The 14,626-nt window shown below is 39.0% G+C and overlaps 1 protein-coding gene across 3 annotated transcripts in view; it reads left to right on the forward strand.

Moving 5' to 3' along the window:
• The window catches only part of KLHL8 (kelch like family member 8), a 43,326-nt gene extending 31,694 nt beyond the window's left edge, over window positions 1-11,632 (forward strand). For 2 of the 3 annotated variants that reach the window (XM_072622549.1, XM_072622550.1), the window contains exons 9-10: window positions 8,796-8,997; window positions 9,536-11,632. In XM_072622549.1, the coding sequence (XP_072478650.1) occupies window positions 8,796-8,997; window positions 9,536-9,659 (326 nt within the window). In that variant the 3' untranslated portion in view covers window positions 9,660-11,632. The remainder of the gene's footprint in view (window positions 1-8,795; window positions 8,998-9,535) is intronic. The other variant, XM_072622551.1, reaches the window with a different exon arrangement.
• The last annotated feature ends 2,994 nt before the right edge of the window (window positions 11,633-14,626 follow it).

A 14,626-nucleotide genomic window follows, 5' to 3' on the forward strand; every position in this document is an offset into this window, starting at 1 on the left:
AAGTTAAGCTAGATTTTCTTTTGAAAAGTTTAAAAGCCCTCCTTAAGACTTGGTGCTATATCATTTTCTGGTTGTCCAAGTACAAAAGCAGCCAAAAGGAGGTCCCAAACCTCTCTCATGCTTAGCATGAGAGCAGCCAAGGTCAAGGAGCTTCCCTCAGCTGACTCTACTTGGGGTATCCTCAGTGCCAGTCCTTGTTGACTGTCCTCCTGGGATGTCTAAGTAAATCTCTTGTTACTAAGTAGACTGACCTACGTGTCTAATTTTGTTATAAACTACGAGGGGACTGTCCGTCCTGAGTCAGGCCCAACTCGGAACACTTTCACACTGTCAGGTAGTTTAACATCATAAACCAGTCTGATTTTATCATTGGAAACCTCATTAAAGAAGATGCATTCCTGTCTGCTCTGCTTTGGACTCTGATGACTTTTCCAGGGAAAACTTCCATTGTGTCTTGTCTCTGCCATTAGAATGGGAGCTTCTTGAGAAGGGGGTGGGGTGGTTTTTATTCCTGGTGCTTAGCAATTGATTTTCCATTCATCCATTTATCTTAAGCAAACTAATCAAAAAGGATGGAGCAGATGGCAAGAATGTGGCAGGGAAAGCTTGAGGATAAACTAACAGGGAAGGTAAAAGGAGTCCCATCAGAGCTAAGAAATTGCTATTAATTAATTCTGTGGTACAAAATTACCTGAAAGCACTGATGTCCAAGACCTACAAGGAACTGACACATATCAGCCAGTAGGCATTTCAGTGCTGGGGATTCAAAGAAATGAAACAGCCTGCCCTCCATGAGCTTATATTCTGTTGGAGTACATACAAAATATACAGGATTGTTTGGAGGGGGAAATCAATCCCCCAGGTACACTGCTGACTTTGGCATGTGAGTACAAACAAAACATTCCCAAGAACCTAACATTTTGAGGGAGGGAAAGTGCATGTATAAACATATGCACTACATATCAAGAGACTCAACAAAATAGATGGATAGTAGTTAACTGCAAAGTGGTTTAATAGGCTAAGTATGAGCAGGAAGAACTTCGTACAGAAATTGGAACTTAAGCTGTCTTAAAGGAAGAGGGAAATCTATGAAGCCGAAGAAGCTTCCTCTGGTCACAAAGGAAGACGAAGGAGAATCATATCTGATGTGGCTGGGAAGACAGGTTAGAGCCAGATAGTGTAGGTCTTTTAGAGCTAAACAGGAATTTCTATTTCAGCTAGTGGCAATAGGAAGCCACTGGAATTAAGTAGGGGAGTAACGTGATCAGATCTGTACTTGGGCTGCCAGTGTTTAGAATGGACTGGAGAAGTGGGGTACTGGAAGAAGAGAGACCTTTGGAGGCTGTAGAAGTACTAAGTGAGAGGCGATGAGAGCCTACTCTAAGGTGATAGCTTTGTGAGTCGGAGAAGAGATCAGGTGCCAGAACTGTTAGGAAAGGAATAATGACAGTGTTACGTGTATGGATTGAGGGAGAGTGAGGAGTTTGGGATGATGCTATGGTTTCAGACCTGGAAGATTGGAAGGAAGCTTCCGCTTTTGACAGAAATAAGGACATTTGAGGGATGCAGGAAAGCCTTCATGGGCAAGGTGGCACTTGTAAAGTATTGTAGTCTATTAGTTAGTATTTCAGATCACTGCTAATGAGAAATAGCAAATTCAAGTAACTCCTAGATTTCACATCACATCTATCAAATTAGCAAAGTTAACAAAAAGAAGATAAGAAATTTTGTTGAGGCTGTGGGAAGGCAAGCATCCTAATAGTTCATGGGTGGAGGTGTGAATTGGTTCAACCTTTTGGGAATATAATTGGGAAATAGGCTAGACAAAGTTGCTTACCTTTTGTATACCTGTTGACCCAGCAATCTTACTACTGGACATATATATCCCAAGGATGTCAAAGGGATAAAGACCTGAAAGTATTTATTGTAGCACTCATGTTACCCAAAAATTGAAATAAAATCAGTGCCTCTCAGTTGGGGAATGAACATATCGTGGCACATGAATTTAGTGGAACATTATCGTAAAGTAAGAAATGACAACTATGAGTTATTTATGGGACCAAGGAATGACTTATGCAGTCATGCAGAGTAAAATGATTTTGATAAGAATTTTTCTCGGCCTCAGCATTCTGTCAAGAGGAGGGTAGTCAAGCGAGGGACCATGTGAAAGGAACTGGTCTCTGTGGCTCACAATGGCTGCCCGAGCTAGATTGTCCAGCATCCCCCTAAAATTTGTACCAAACTGAATATTATTTTAAAAAATCCAATGACAAGTAGAGTGACCTCTTCCATCTTGGAACTGCATAGACATGGACATGGGCAAATGAAGGAGGCCATGAGAAAAGCCAGAACCATCATAGGCAAACAAATATCTCAGCACAACCAGATACACATGTAGCCTGCAAGGCTCAATGTCTGGGTGCAACAAGAGTAGGGGATTTTCTCCCCCCAATCCCCCAAAAAAGTCCCAAGTAGGTTGGAAATCCAGAAGAGATCCAGGAAATCATTAGGCATAGAATCGACCAGTGCTCAGACCTGGATAACCCAACTGCCCAGAGGCTCCAAGGTGTCTAACACTGTTCTGAGATGACATGGAAGGACCTTGAAGACATCTCTCTGAATCTCAAAGATCCAGGGTCTCTGAAGCTCGGGAGGTGGAGGTCAGCCCAAGACAACCAGGCACCTGACCACACTACCCAGTACAGTGCAGGGCAGACCTTGGACCTGGCACAGAGCCCCAAGTCAGGAACCTCTAAAGAAGATATTGACCAGTGTAACAGAATGTTGTAGATCTAGAGATGCCCAAAAATCTAGACTAGGAGATAGTAACTGTATATTACTAATACAATTGCTAATATTAATGATTTTCTTAATGCTAATAATAACTAGAAAAACTATCACTTATTTAGCAGATACTGTGTATCAGGCACCAGGTAAACACTTTGCAGATATCTCAATTGATCATCACAGTTACCTTGGTGAGACAAGTGCTATTTATTATCATTATCCCTATTTTACAGTTGAGAAGACTGAGACAAAGAGAGGCTAAAGAACAAGGCCACACACTAGGCTTCTGAGGCTGGACTGGAACTCATATCTTTCTGACTCCAGACCCAGAGCTCCATACACTTTGTGAGCTAGCTGCCTAATTGCAATCAGAGACTCACAAGATAAAAAATAGATTTTCCACAAGGATTGTATGAGTAGAGGAAAGAGATAAAAAATTAAATATAAATTCTGAAGGAAAATTGTAAAGAGAAAAAAATATTTAGCAATGGCTGAGTAAGATTTTCTGGAATCTAAAAGCAGCCAAACAGAAATCAGTGACTTTGTGTGAGAGCAACACATAATAGAACAAAATAAAGAAAACAGTATAAGATACGTGATATGTAACAACCGGCCTGGAAAACTGAGCAAGGAGAAAGAATTTAAAAACCTTGGTTTTGTTTTTAAAAGGGTCTTGAAAGTATTTCAAAAAATCGTAAACAAAAACTTCCTAGATCTCTTATTGCAAAAGGGCAAAATGAAGCTACCGTTCTACCCATCACTTCATGAAAGAAACTCCAAAGTGAAAAGTCCCAGGAGTGTCATAGTCAATTTCCAGAGCTCCCACAACCAAAGAAAAAAATACTGCAACTTTCCAGGAAGAAACAATGTCAAAGAACTAGTCAGGGTCATGGGCATTTAGGTGGTGCATTGGATAGAGCCAGGCCTGAAGTCAGGAAGACCTGAATTCAAATCCAGCTTCAGACACTTACTGTGTGTCCCTGGGCAAATACTCATCTGTAAAATGAGCTGGAGAAGGAAATTGTAAACCACTCCAGTATCTTGCCAACAGAACCCCAAATCAGGTCGCAACTAAAATGACTGAACATCCACAAAGTCAAGATCATATAAGATTTGATGGGCTGTTTTATATGAGAGGGAAAGCTTGATGTATAATATTCCAAAGGGTAACGATATGTATGGCCTTCTAATGAAGAAAAACTTCATTTAGTTTTTAGTTGATTGTAATGATTCTCGGGGGGAGGGGAGGAGTGGATTTTAAATGTAATAAAGGCATTTCTGATTACAAAATTAAGATGAGTAGAAACTTTAAAATATAAACACAAAAATCCGGAGAAACCTGGAAAAGTAAATTTATTTGAGAAATTGGATGAAGTTGTATGATAATGTAGAGCTAACATTCAGAAACCTATATCCCTTCAGAATTTCGCTATCTTCAAAGAGTATTATAGTAATTAAATCAGAAAAATGCAGAACACAAAGGATTCTTTATGAAACTGAATCTCCATTTCATACTGTTTACTTTGAAAATAAGTTATATAATAAATCCTTCAGGTTACTTTCTAAACTGTCCTGCTCATTTGAGCTTTCCTCTGAACTTTGTCCGGTTCTCTTACGTGCCTTTTAACAATGTTATTATGGCCTTTTTCTTGGCATTATTGTGGGCGACTCCTCACCCCAATTAAAAATGCAGGCGAAGAAAGGAAAACTAACCCTTGTAACAAATAGCGTCAAATAAAAAAACTCTACAGTGGCCATGTATAAAAAAGGAATGTCTCTGTACCTAGTGTCTGTTGCCTTTCCTTCCATGATCGTAGATCCTCCAGAAAACATCAGAGTTCCTAAGTTGTTCAGAACTGCATTTCTTTACAGTGTTGCTGTCCTATAAATTGTCCTTTCAGTTCTGCTTGCTTCATTCTCTGAGTCAGTTCAGGTTCTCTAAAAATGTGTCTTTCATCATCTCTTATGGCACAATATATTCTATTGCACTCACATACTACAGTGATCTTCTCTAGTTACGTGAGAGGCCACGTCAGGTCCCCCCTCCTCAGACAGTAGTTGTTTTCTTTCTGCTTCCTTTTATTCCCCTCTTCAGGACTGGGAAGTTTGTTTATTTGTGACTTATCCTCCTTCCTAAGTACCCACTCCCTGTCCCTGCTTGTTTAGCTGTTCAAATTGGATGTATTTGGACAGCACAGTTTCTCTCTGTGCCTGGGATTGCTGAACACTTCCCACTGTTTCTTCCTACTTATTTGTGTGACCCACCCCACATAGGAGGAATGGTCAGCCTCGTACCTTAGATCTGTCACCTCTCTGTAATGAAGAGCGTTCTCAGGAATCCTCATTGCGTTGATTCGTACAGTTTCCAGATGTTTTTTACAGTGCAGTTATAGAAATGGTTCTGCATTTCATTTTCATAACATTGATGCTATCAAATACCGCTTTTCTGGTTCTGCTCACTTCACTCTGCATCTGATAAATCCTCACCATTCACATAAGTATATCCATGTCTTTGAAATTATTTATTTATTTTTTTGTAGGATATATGTACCACAATGTATTTATACCCTAAAAACAGGATACATTCCTCCTTATCAGAAAGGGTTATTTGGGGCTTCAGGGTGGTCAGAAACAAGTCCAGAGGAAGCACATATTGGCCTTTGATAAGCAGTAAATGTAAGGGTGTAGAGTAGTGCCAGGCTCTGTAACTTGGAAACACACCTTCCCCACCATGACATACAGTTCTTTCTTTAGGTTAGATTTCAAGAAGTTGGGCTTAATCAGAAAAAGGCCCCTAAAGTGCGTGCGTGCGCACACACACACACACGTGTATATGTGTGTATATGTATGTATACATATATGTGTTTATGTGTATGTATATATGTACACACACATCTGTGTATATATGTAAAACCCCAAACAATGGAAAAAGAAGAAGTTTTGTGATCTGTTATCCTATTATTAGATGACCAGAGGCCGCAAGGTTTTTGTTCCCCCAGAAACTTTACTTTGTATGAATAACACAGACAACCAACAAAGAATGAGTGAGCCCATAAATGGGCAGCTAGACTTGAGAGTGAGCTAGAATGGGAAAGAAACAAGGAATGATTTGGTAAATGAACATTTTTTTGAAAAGGAAATGAACATGACTCAACAGGACTGGGGCTTCTGAATGGTATTTTTATCAGGGCTCAGAGAGGGAAGAACACACAAATACAAGAAAGAGAAAGAGAATATGTAAATTAAACTCAAGTGACTTGGAATAGGGCAAAGAAAAACAGGAGGGAACAGAGGAGAAATTGATATCATTTATGTAAGTGTGTACCGACTTAGGTACCAAGTACTTGGAAAGGAGTTGGGGTGAAAAAATCATCATCGTTGATTAAGTGAAAGAAAACAGAAGCCTAACTATTACAACCTTAAATGTGAATGGATTTAATTCTTAAATGAAAGGTAATGGCAGAGTAGATTAGAAAATAAAGCTCAACTATTTGCTGTGTACCAGAAATATGTCTAAGACAGCTTACAAATGAAAGTTGGGATAAAATTTGCTTCCTGCAGAAATTGCCACCGTAATCTCGTGTCAGGCAGAAGTAAAACTAAGTGATTTAGTGAGGGATCATCAGAGATAAGATCATATTTAAAGGCCCCATAGACAGTAAACTAACATTTCTCAGTATGTGCATACCAAGTGGGATATTATACAATTGAATTCAAAAAAGAAAAGATTGTAGGAAAAAATACTTGTAAGAGAATTTAATATTCCTATTTTAGAGTCAGATGTGTCTGGAAAAGCATTTTTTAAAAAAGAAGCCCATAGAGATAGAGCAGATTGGAAAAAATTTGAAAGATTTTCTTAGTTGTGACCAAAAAATACAAATAATTAGTACCATTGCCAGAGTATTTTTCTTCTCACCATTGTTCTTTAACGTCACCATTTGACCTTATCATCCTGCTGTTATCCTAGTTTCATTCCTTGCAAATTTTCTTATCTAGCTTTCTATTCCCAATAAACCTTACTTATCATCAAAAGAAGTTCCCTCTACTGCTAAATTTCCATTGAAACGCTTGGGCTTCTTACCTAATAGACAATAAAAACTCAAGTTTCCCAATTTCTTTGCAGAGGATGAGGACAGTGGGTGTGGAACACTGTATACTGTAGCCACAAACATTGTTAGTGTGTTGATTGGATTTGCTGAACTTTTTATTCTTTTTGAAAAGGAATGACTTGGGGAAGTGAGGAGAAGGGAGGATGAGGAGAGGCAGGAGATGCGTCAGGAAATGGAAATGAAATAAAAACAATTATATTCACATTTTATTTTTTAAAACTTACGTTCATGTATTACTTTACATATATTATTGCACTTGATTTTCAGAAGACTCCTGTGAACTTTAGATGGTGCAAATATTATTTTTAAGCTGCTACAAATGATTAAAACAGAAAAGTGATCAGGCCAAGGACACACAGATGCTGCATAGTAGACCCAGCACTGGGCTATCATTTTTCTGCCTCTAATTCCAGAGTTCCTTCCCCTACATCACACTACCCTTCTGTTATTGTAGGGCTGTTTATACTTCCAAACAATAAACTCTGTAGGTTCAGGAAAGACAGGACAGTCAATACAACACTTTTGGTTAGCAATAATTAAACTTATACCCCATACCTAAAGTTGCTAAAGTTTAACTATTGGGGCAGCTAGGTGGCATAGTGGATAGAACATCCACCTTGGAGTCAGGAAGACCTGAGTTCAAATTCGACCTCAGACCCTTACTAGCTGGCCATGGGCAAGTCACTTAACCCCAAATGCCTCCAAAATAAAATAAAATGATCAATTTTTCTTCTGTAAGTGACCCAGTTACCTAGATTGAGCGTCATTACGACTTCCTTGTCTAAAGAAAGGCATTCTCATAAAGAGTTAGTCACAGGAGAACTAATGATGGAGCCAGTTTGAAAAGGATCTTAACAGGAAGAATATGGAAATTTATTTTTGGTAGCAGAATTGTTTAGTTTTCTAAATATTCCATTCTTTGAAATGTCAATTGTCATCATCCAGGATATGTTGTATAAAACTTGCAGGCTGGGCACAAATCGTCATGTATTTATGGTTGTGTTGAGCAATCTAGCTCATTCAGGGTTAAGGGAGGGAATTTATTTAAATTATTTGTGAACTTTTAGATATTCCCTAGACTTTAAGAAATTATATAGTATATTTTTGTTTTCAGATATTTTAACTACCCAAACATAGCAAATGCCTCTTCATCTATATTATGGTCTTAGTCTTAAGAGAAAAATAAACTAACCTATAGTAGTGTAAAGTTTACAGAGCATATTACGTATGATATTGCAGCCCTGTGAGGTTGAGAAAATAAGTTATCCCATTTTACAGATGTGGAGACTGAGGCTGAAGAAGATTAGGCCTCATGGTCACTCAGCTGATGAATATTAGAGGCAAGATTATTCCAGGCTAATATTCCAAAGAAGTTGTACCACTGTGTCATCTTCATCTTAATGCTCAGCCGTGCGAGGAAGAAACCCTAAAGGCTGGTGTCCTTAGTGTTCTCTAAACCCCTTTCTTCTCCTGTAATCTCTAGGGATGCTAGTGGGTTTCCCCCCAGCTAACTCATTTGCTGTAGAGATGTTTTCCATCGTTAATCTCAGTCAGTGTTCCAGGGGCAGCTGGGTGGCCAGTGGATAGAGCACTGGGCCTGGAGTCAGAAAGACTTCATCCTCAGACACTTACTAGCTGTATGAACCTGGGTGAGTCACTTAGCCTGTGTGCCTCAGTTTCTTCATCTCTAAAATGAAGATAATAATAGTGTCTACCTTTCAGGATTTTTGTGAGGATCCAATGAGATGAGAATTGTACAGCACATAGCACATAGTAAGCACTATAAATGTCAGCTACTGTTATCAGTTGTTTTTGTGAGACCGCTGAGTAGCTCTAGTAAAAATCAAGTTATAAATGTTATCAAGCTCATTGAAGCATTTGAATGTTTTCTCTTTATAGGTGGATTTGATGATAATTCTCCTCTTAGTTCAGTTGAACGGTTTGACCCTAGAAACAACAAATGGGAGTATGTAGCGGAGCTCACCACTCCTAGGGGGGGTGTGGGGATTGCTACAGTGATGGGCAAAATTTTTGCTGTTGGTGGTCATAATGGCAATGCGTACCTCAATACAGTGGAAGCTTTCGATCCTGTGGTGAACAGGTAACTTTTTATTTATTGTGTGTGTGTGTGTGTGTGTGTGTGTGTGTGTGTGTATTCTGTTATTCCAGAATCTCAGCTTGATTTTTTTCCTTCCCAACTGAATTTTAAGGATTTTTATTTTCTGTTTTAATCATTTTGCTACTCATTCATACAATTTTATTTTTCACTAGTAACAGCTAATTCAAAAATCATTTTTTGAATGCCTGTTCCATATTTACATAGTACTAACGATTATTGGGGCATAAAAAGAATTTAAATTATAACTATTTCTTGCCATCAGAATTTACTATGGATCAAAAAATAGCCCCTCAGAAGGGATTCTTTTGTGTTGCAATGGGAAGAACACTGTATTTGGAGCTAAACTCACTCTTGTTCAGAAAGTCATTCCTTTAAGTCCTGAGTTTTTTACTCTGTAAAGAGAAGGTGTTGAATGACAACCTCTCTAAATCTCATGATTTCTGGCATCAAATCATTCTTACTTTAGAGTGGGGTGAATGTGGCTTGTTAAGATAATACAATTTCTTTTTTACATCTCCAGGTGGGAGCTTGTAGGATCAGTGTCTCACTGCAGGGCTGGAGCAGGTGTAGCCGTGTGTTCCTGTTTAAGTTCTCAAATCCGTGATGTGGGCCAAGGATCCAGTAATGTGGTTGACTGTATGTGACTTGAATGCCTGCCATTAACAGTTCTGTCCTTCCCAAAAGTAAAGACAGCCAGAGATTTGTATGGTCATCTTGGAGCAGGCTCTAACTACAGCTGGCTTATTTCCATATTAACTGTACAGTGCTCTGCATGAGCTCATCGTTAGATGTGCACCATGAGGAGGTGCATGCTGACTGTCATTTTGACAAAATTTGAAGCAACATTGGAGTCTTGTTCCAACTTATAGTTTCCAGAAGAGAGACGATTTTAAAACAAGTGCCAAAACACCTGGAATCAGTTGTGTTTTTACAGTTACATTAGAGGAATTGGCAGTCATTTCTTTTTCAGAGTTAGACAGTGAGATTATTTATCCTACTGAATTTTTCATCTGTGAGTAAGGAGAAAATTGGAATACTTTTGGTATTGATTTTTTTTCTTAATGAAGGATATTTCCACTTTATACTAAAAAGGTTCATTTTACTTTTTTTACTGGATGATTTAAAGTTCTCAGATGTTTACAAAAGTAAAACATGTTTGCACTATTGTGAGTGCGCTAGGATGCATTTAAAGAATACTTGTATAATGTTGTACACAGCTAGTAAAGCTCAATCAGTCATACTAAGCTAAAGATGCATATTTCTGATTTTGAAATTTGACTGTTTAATGGATTTATTTTATAGTAAATAAAAAAGGGGCTGATTTGTTGTTAGGAGAACATTTGTCTTATTTGATATTTCATCCAGTTGGAAATATTAGGAGTGAGCCAGGAATCTTGATCAGATAGTGTCCAAAGGCAGGGAATCAGGAAAATGGTTTTTCCTTGGCCCTCTTTGACAGGCTCTTGACTAAAAGCCCAGGTTTTAAATTTCCTGTCCATCAGGCTGCTGGCTGACCTGTCCCTTTCCTGGATATAACATCTGGTTTTAGTTCTTAAGGAAATGAAATACTTTTTTTTAAATTTTATTTTTACCCCCAATTACAGATAAAACACTTTTTTAACATTTGTCTTTCTTTTGAATTTCTGAGTCCCAAATTCTTTCCCTCCTTCCCTTCGCCCCCCTCATTGAGAAGGCAGACAATTTGATACGGATGATACATGTGCAAAACGAAGGAAATGAAATACTTCTTAAACAAACTTTCATCACTAACTCGAGTTTGCTAAGTTCAGTTTATCATGAAACCAGTATTGGTTAACAAATGTTAATCGGTGTAAAGAGTTTCACTAGTTCATGCCAGTTGTGTTTCATTCTCTTAAGCTCTAGGACAAAGAACTTCCCAGAGCATGAGCCCAAATATTGCTCTGCTCGTTGACTTGACAGCTTCTCATGAAAGTAGCCTGCATTATAAAATGGCTTAACCGTTAAGTCATGTGTATTGATTTGTTCACAGATATTTATTGAAGCTTCTGTTTTCTATGTGCAGGTTAGTAGTTAGATACTGCGCGACTGAAGGGAGATGCCTCACTTTTACTTAAGCATAGAGGTTTCCCTACATGTTCTTAGAGGAACGTTATAACTTTCTTCATTCTCCTTAAAGCAGAAGCTTCAGCATTCCATTGCCATAGAATGCCAAAGAGCATCATTCTCAGTAGCATAAGTCATAGGATCAAGGAATTCCTAGTTTTACTTTGCCCATGGAGAAATGATTCTCAGCGCTTCTCAGTTTTGGAAAAGGGTATCAGGAACCCCCTGTCCTAGAGGGGAGGGTTGCTAAGGTAAGCAAGTCTCTGTTAATCTACACTGAGACTGCAGTATTCAGGAAGACCCAAAGACATTCACAATATACTATAGGCAGACCACAGTAGGTTGTAGACAGACTGCTTTAGGGGCAAAATTCAACATTTGAGGCAGTCACGAAACGCATTGTCAGCCCTGATCCCACTTCAAATAGTTATTTATTATATGATCTTCCTTTTTTTTTATGTAGTGCTAACCACCTGTCATAACTCTTAATTTTTTGTGTGAATTTCTTATTAAACGTTGATTTTAAATTGTTCTTTTCTTTGAAGTTTTTGCTGATTTTGTTTGTTGTGTGTATGGAGCATGGAGTTGGGCCATTGTTAAGAGCAGTAGCATTTCTTATTTTTAACCATGAGAATCATCTAGATTTTCTCTTCAGCTTTTGGTACTGTTAGCCACAGCTCTTAAATGCTTGTGAATGTTTTAAGAGAGCAAAGAATGTGAACTTACTCAGTAGTGTGTCCTGAAATTCAGATGCCTGTCCCCCCCAAAATTACCAAAACCACCCAAAACAAGGTTACGATGAAAAAAGCGGGGTGGCTGGTGAATCCACCTCCCCCTTAAACATACAGAGACATATTCTGTGGTACATATATGAGCAAAGTCTGGAGAATGGAAAGGCTGAAGTATCATTTAAGAGGTGTACCTCAAAGATGAGGTAGAAGGTATACAAGGGTTGTGATCACTGTTGGAAAGTCTAATTTTTATCTCAGATGGGGTTTTTTTTATCCCTTATAAAGAGGGGCAAGAAACTCAAAAGAACATTATAGAATTGAAACTAGCCTCCGAAGAGGTCAAGATAGGGAAGGAGAGACTGCCAGTACAGGGGTGATGACCTGGGAAAGAATGCAGCTGTGAGGATGAAGAACAGGACTGGGGAATACAAGGCAGAGGGAACAGATTAGGAACTGGCTGCTCCAGAACTCAGACTGCTAACCTTCTGGACCCTCCACTCTACTTACCTGATTTTTCCAGCCTTACCGCTTTTTACACATTCTACATTTCCAGCCAGACTGAACTGCATACATTATACTAATGCCTTCTGAATCTTTGCTTTCACCATCCACCTCTATGTCAGTTTTCAAGTCCTTCCTTTAAATCAAACTTAGATGTCATTCCCCTCAGAGAATCTGCCTTCTCTCAGTAGATCCTCACCTCTCACACCTCTCCCTCTTCCTTCCAAAAGATCTAATCCTCTTCAGATTTCTTGTAGCACTTTGCCATTCTCTCTCCTTTGTATCACACTGGAGAGCATCTTCCTCCACCTCCGTTAAATTGCCAACTCCTTGAGAACAGTGTCTGTCTGCACTCTTTATACCCTCATTAGTGATCATAAAGCCTTGCACTTTGTAAGTGCGTAGTGTTCGTTGAATTTGAACATTGGTCAAGAAAACCTTCAAAGAGCATACTGTGTTTGTTCTGCCAGCGAAAGCAGTGAAATTCACTCATCACCTGAGTTTTTCAACCCTACACACCTGGAGGAACACCACGAAAGACCCACACACCTGTTCACATTAGCCAAAAGCCACTACACAAACATAGGGGACCCACAGCTCCAGTGCGTCTTGTAAAGCCAACTTCAGACTTTAATTCTGTTCTGACGAAAAAAGAAAAATTCTGTGTTTTGGAAGTTTAATGATGGTCTGAGGCCCAAAACGACAAGTTCTGACCTGACTGTATCTTTTTTTTTTTTTATTTTGTAATGTTTAACAATCACTGCCATACAATTGTGATTTTATCCCCCCCACCTACCCCCCACTCCCCCCCTCCCTCCCCATGACTGCATACAATTCTGTATAGATTCTACATATACTTTCCTATTGAGTATATTTTCACTATAGTCATGCTATGTAGTCAGACTAAGATAAATGAAAGAAATCGTATAACAAATCAGAACATGATACACAAACACATACACATACACAAACATGATCTGCTACAATATGTGAGTGACTTCCATATTTCTCTCTCTGAGTGTGGCAGGCATTTTGCCTTGAGATCCTCCATTGGGATTTTTTTTTTTTTGGTAAGAAGTTCTTGTGTTATTACAAAAATCTAAGTCTACCAGAAAAAACTCTCACACACTGTGGTTGTTGCTGTGCATAAAGTTCTCCTGGTTCTGCTCCTTTCACTCAGCATCAGGTCATATAAGTCCTTCCAGGCCTCTCTGAAGTCTTCTTGTTCATCATTTCTTATTGACCTGACTGTATCTTGCTGGATTGTGGTGACATCTCAGACCTGGGGATCCACTTCTCTGTCCTGTGCCTCATTTTCAGTCCCCTTAAGAGGTAACCTGGTTACTAGCAAATTTGTCTGGATAGGGTTTTGTTCTGGAAACCACTGCCCTCTAGTGGCAGTGTACGTGTACAACTGGCAAATGGGAAAATGCACATTGCCAGTACTGGATTCCTGTGCAATTATCTCAGGTATAATTGGTGCAGTGGCTGCACTGGCATGTCTCTGTTCTGTTTTAGCAGTCGTTCTCCTCCCTTCCTCACCCCTTGCAGCTGCCCTAGTGAGTTATGCTGCTGGCAGTGGGGCACTATCTTACAAAGTGCCTGCCATGTGCAGGGCCCCAGGAAAGACACAAAAACACTTGGAATGTAGTAGAGATAGATATTAGAAATAACGATACTAAGTAAAACAAAAATATAGGAGAGGCAATCAAGTATTCAGAAGTCTCAGGAAAGAAAGGTAACAACCTACCAAATGTTCGATGGTTCTGGAGCTACAAAGGTTAAAATACATTACCTAAAATCAGAGAATCATAAATTTAGAACCAGAGTGGATGTGGACTTTAGAGGGAGGTCATCTCTCATTTTAACACCCTCATTTTACAGATGAGGAAGTGAAGACTTCCTCAAAATCACAGTCAGAGCCTGAATTCAAACTTAGTTTCTATGACTAGTGTAGTTTTCCTTCCCCTGCATTACACCTTCTACAGTGATATTGTTAAAATTCTGATCTGGGAAACATTCCACTTAATATTTTCTTTTTTCGATAGAGTAATGGTTCAGAGGTCTAGTATTGCTTCTAGAATAAAATTCTAACATTTGGGATTTAAACCCCCTTCCCAATCTGGCTCCAGCCCCTTTTCCTAGGCTTATTATCACTTTCTTTCATGAAATGTAAGTTCTATTTATCTCCCCCCTTAGAGCATTTGTATAGGCTACTATTCACACACACACACACACACACACACACACACACGCTCACGCTTAAGATGCTTTCTCTCCCCTCTACCTCTTAG

This window comes from Notamacropus eugenii, chromosome 7 (genome assembly GCF_028372415.1).
Source record: "Notamacropus eugenii isolate mMacEug1 chromosome 7, mMacEug1.pri_v2, whole genome shotgun sequence".
NCBI lineage: Eukaryota > Metazoa > Chordata > Mammalia > Diprotodontia > Macropodidae > Notamacropus > Notamacropus eugenii.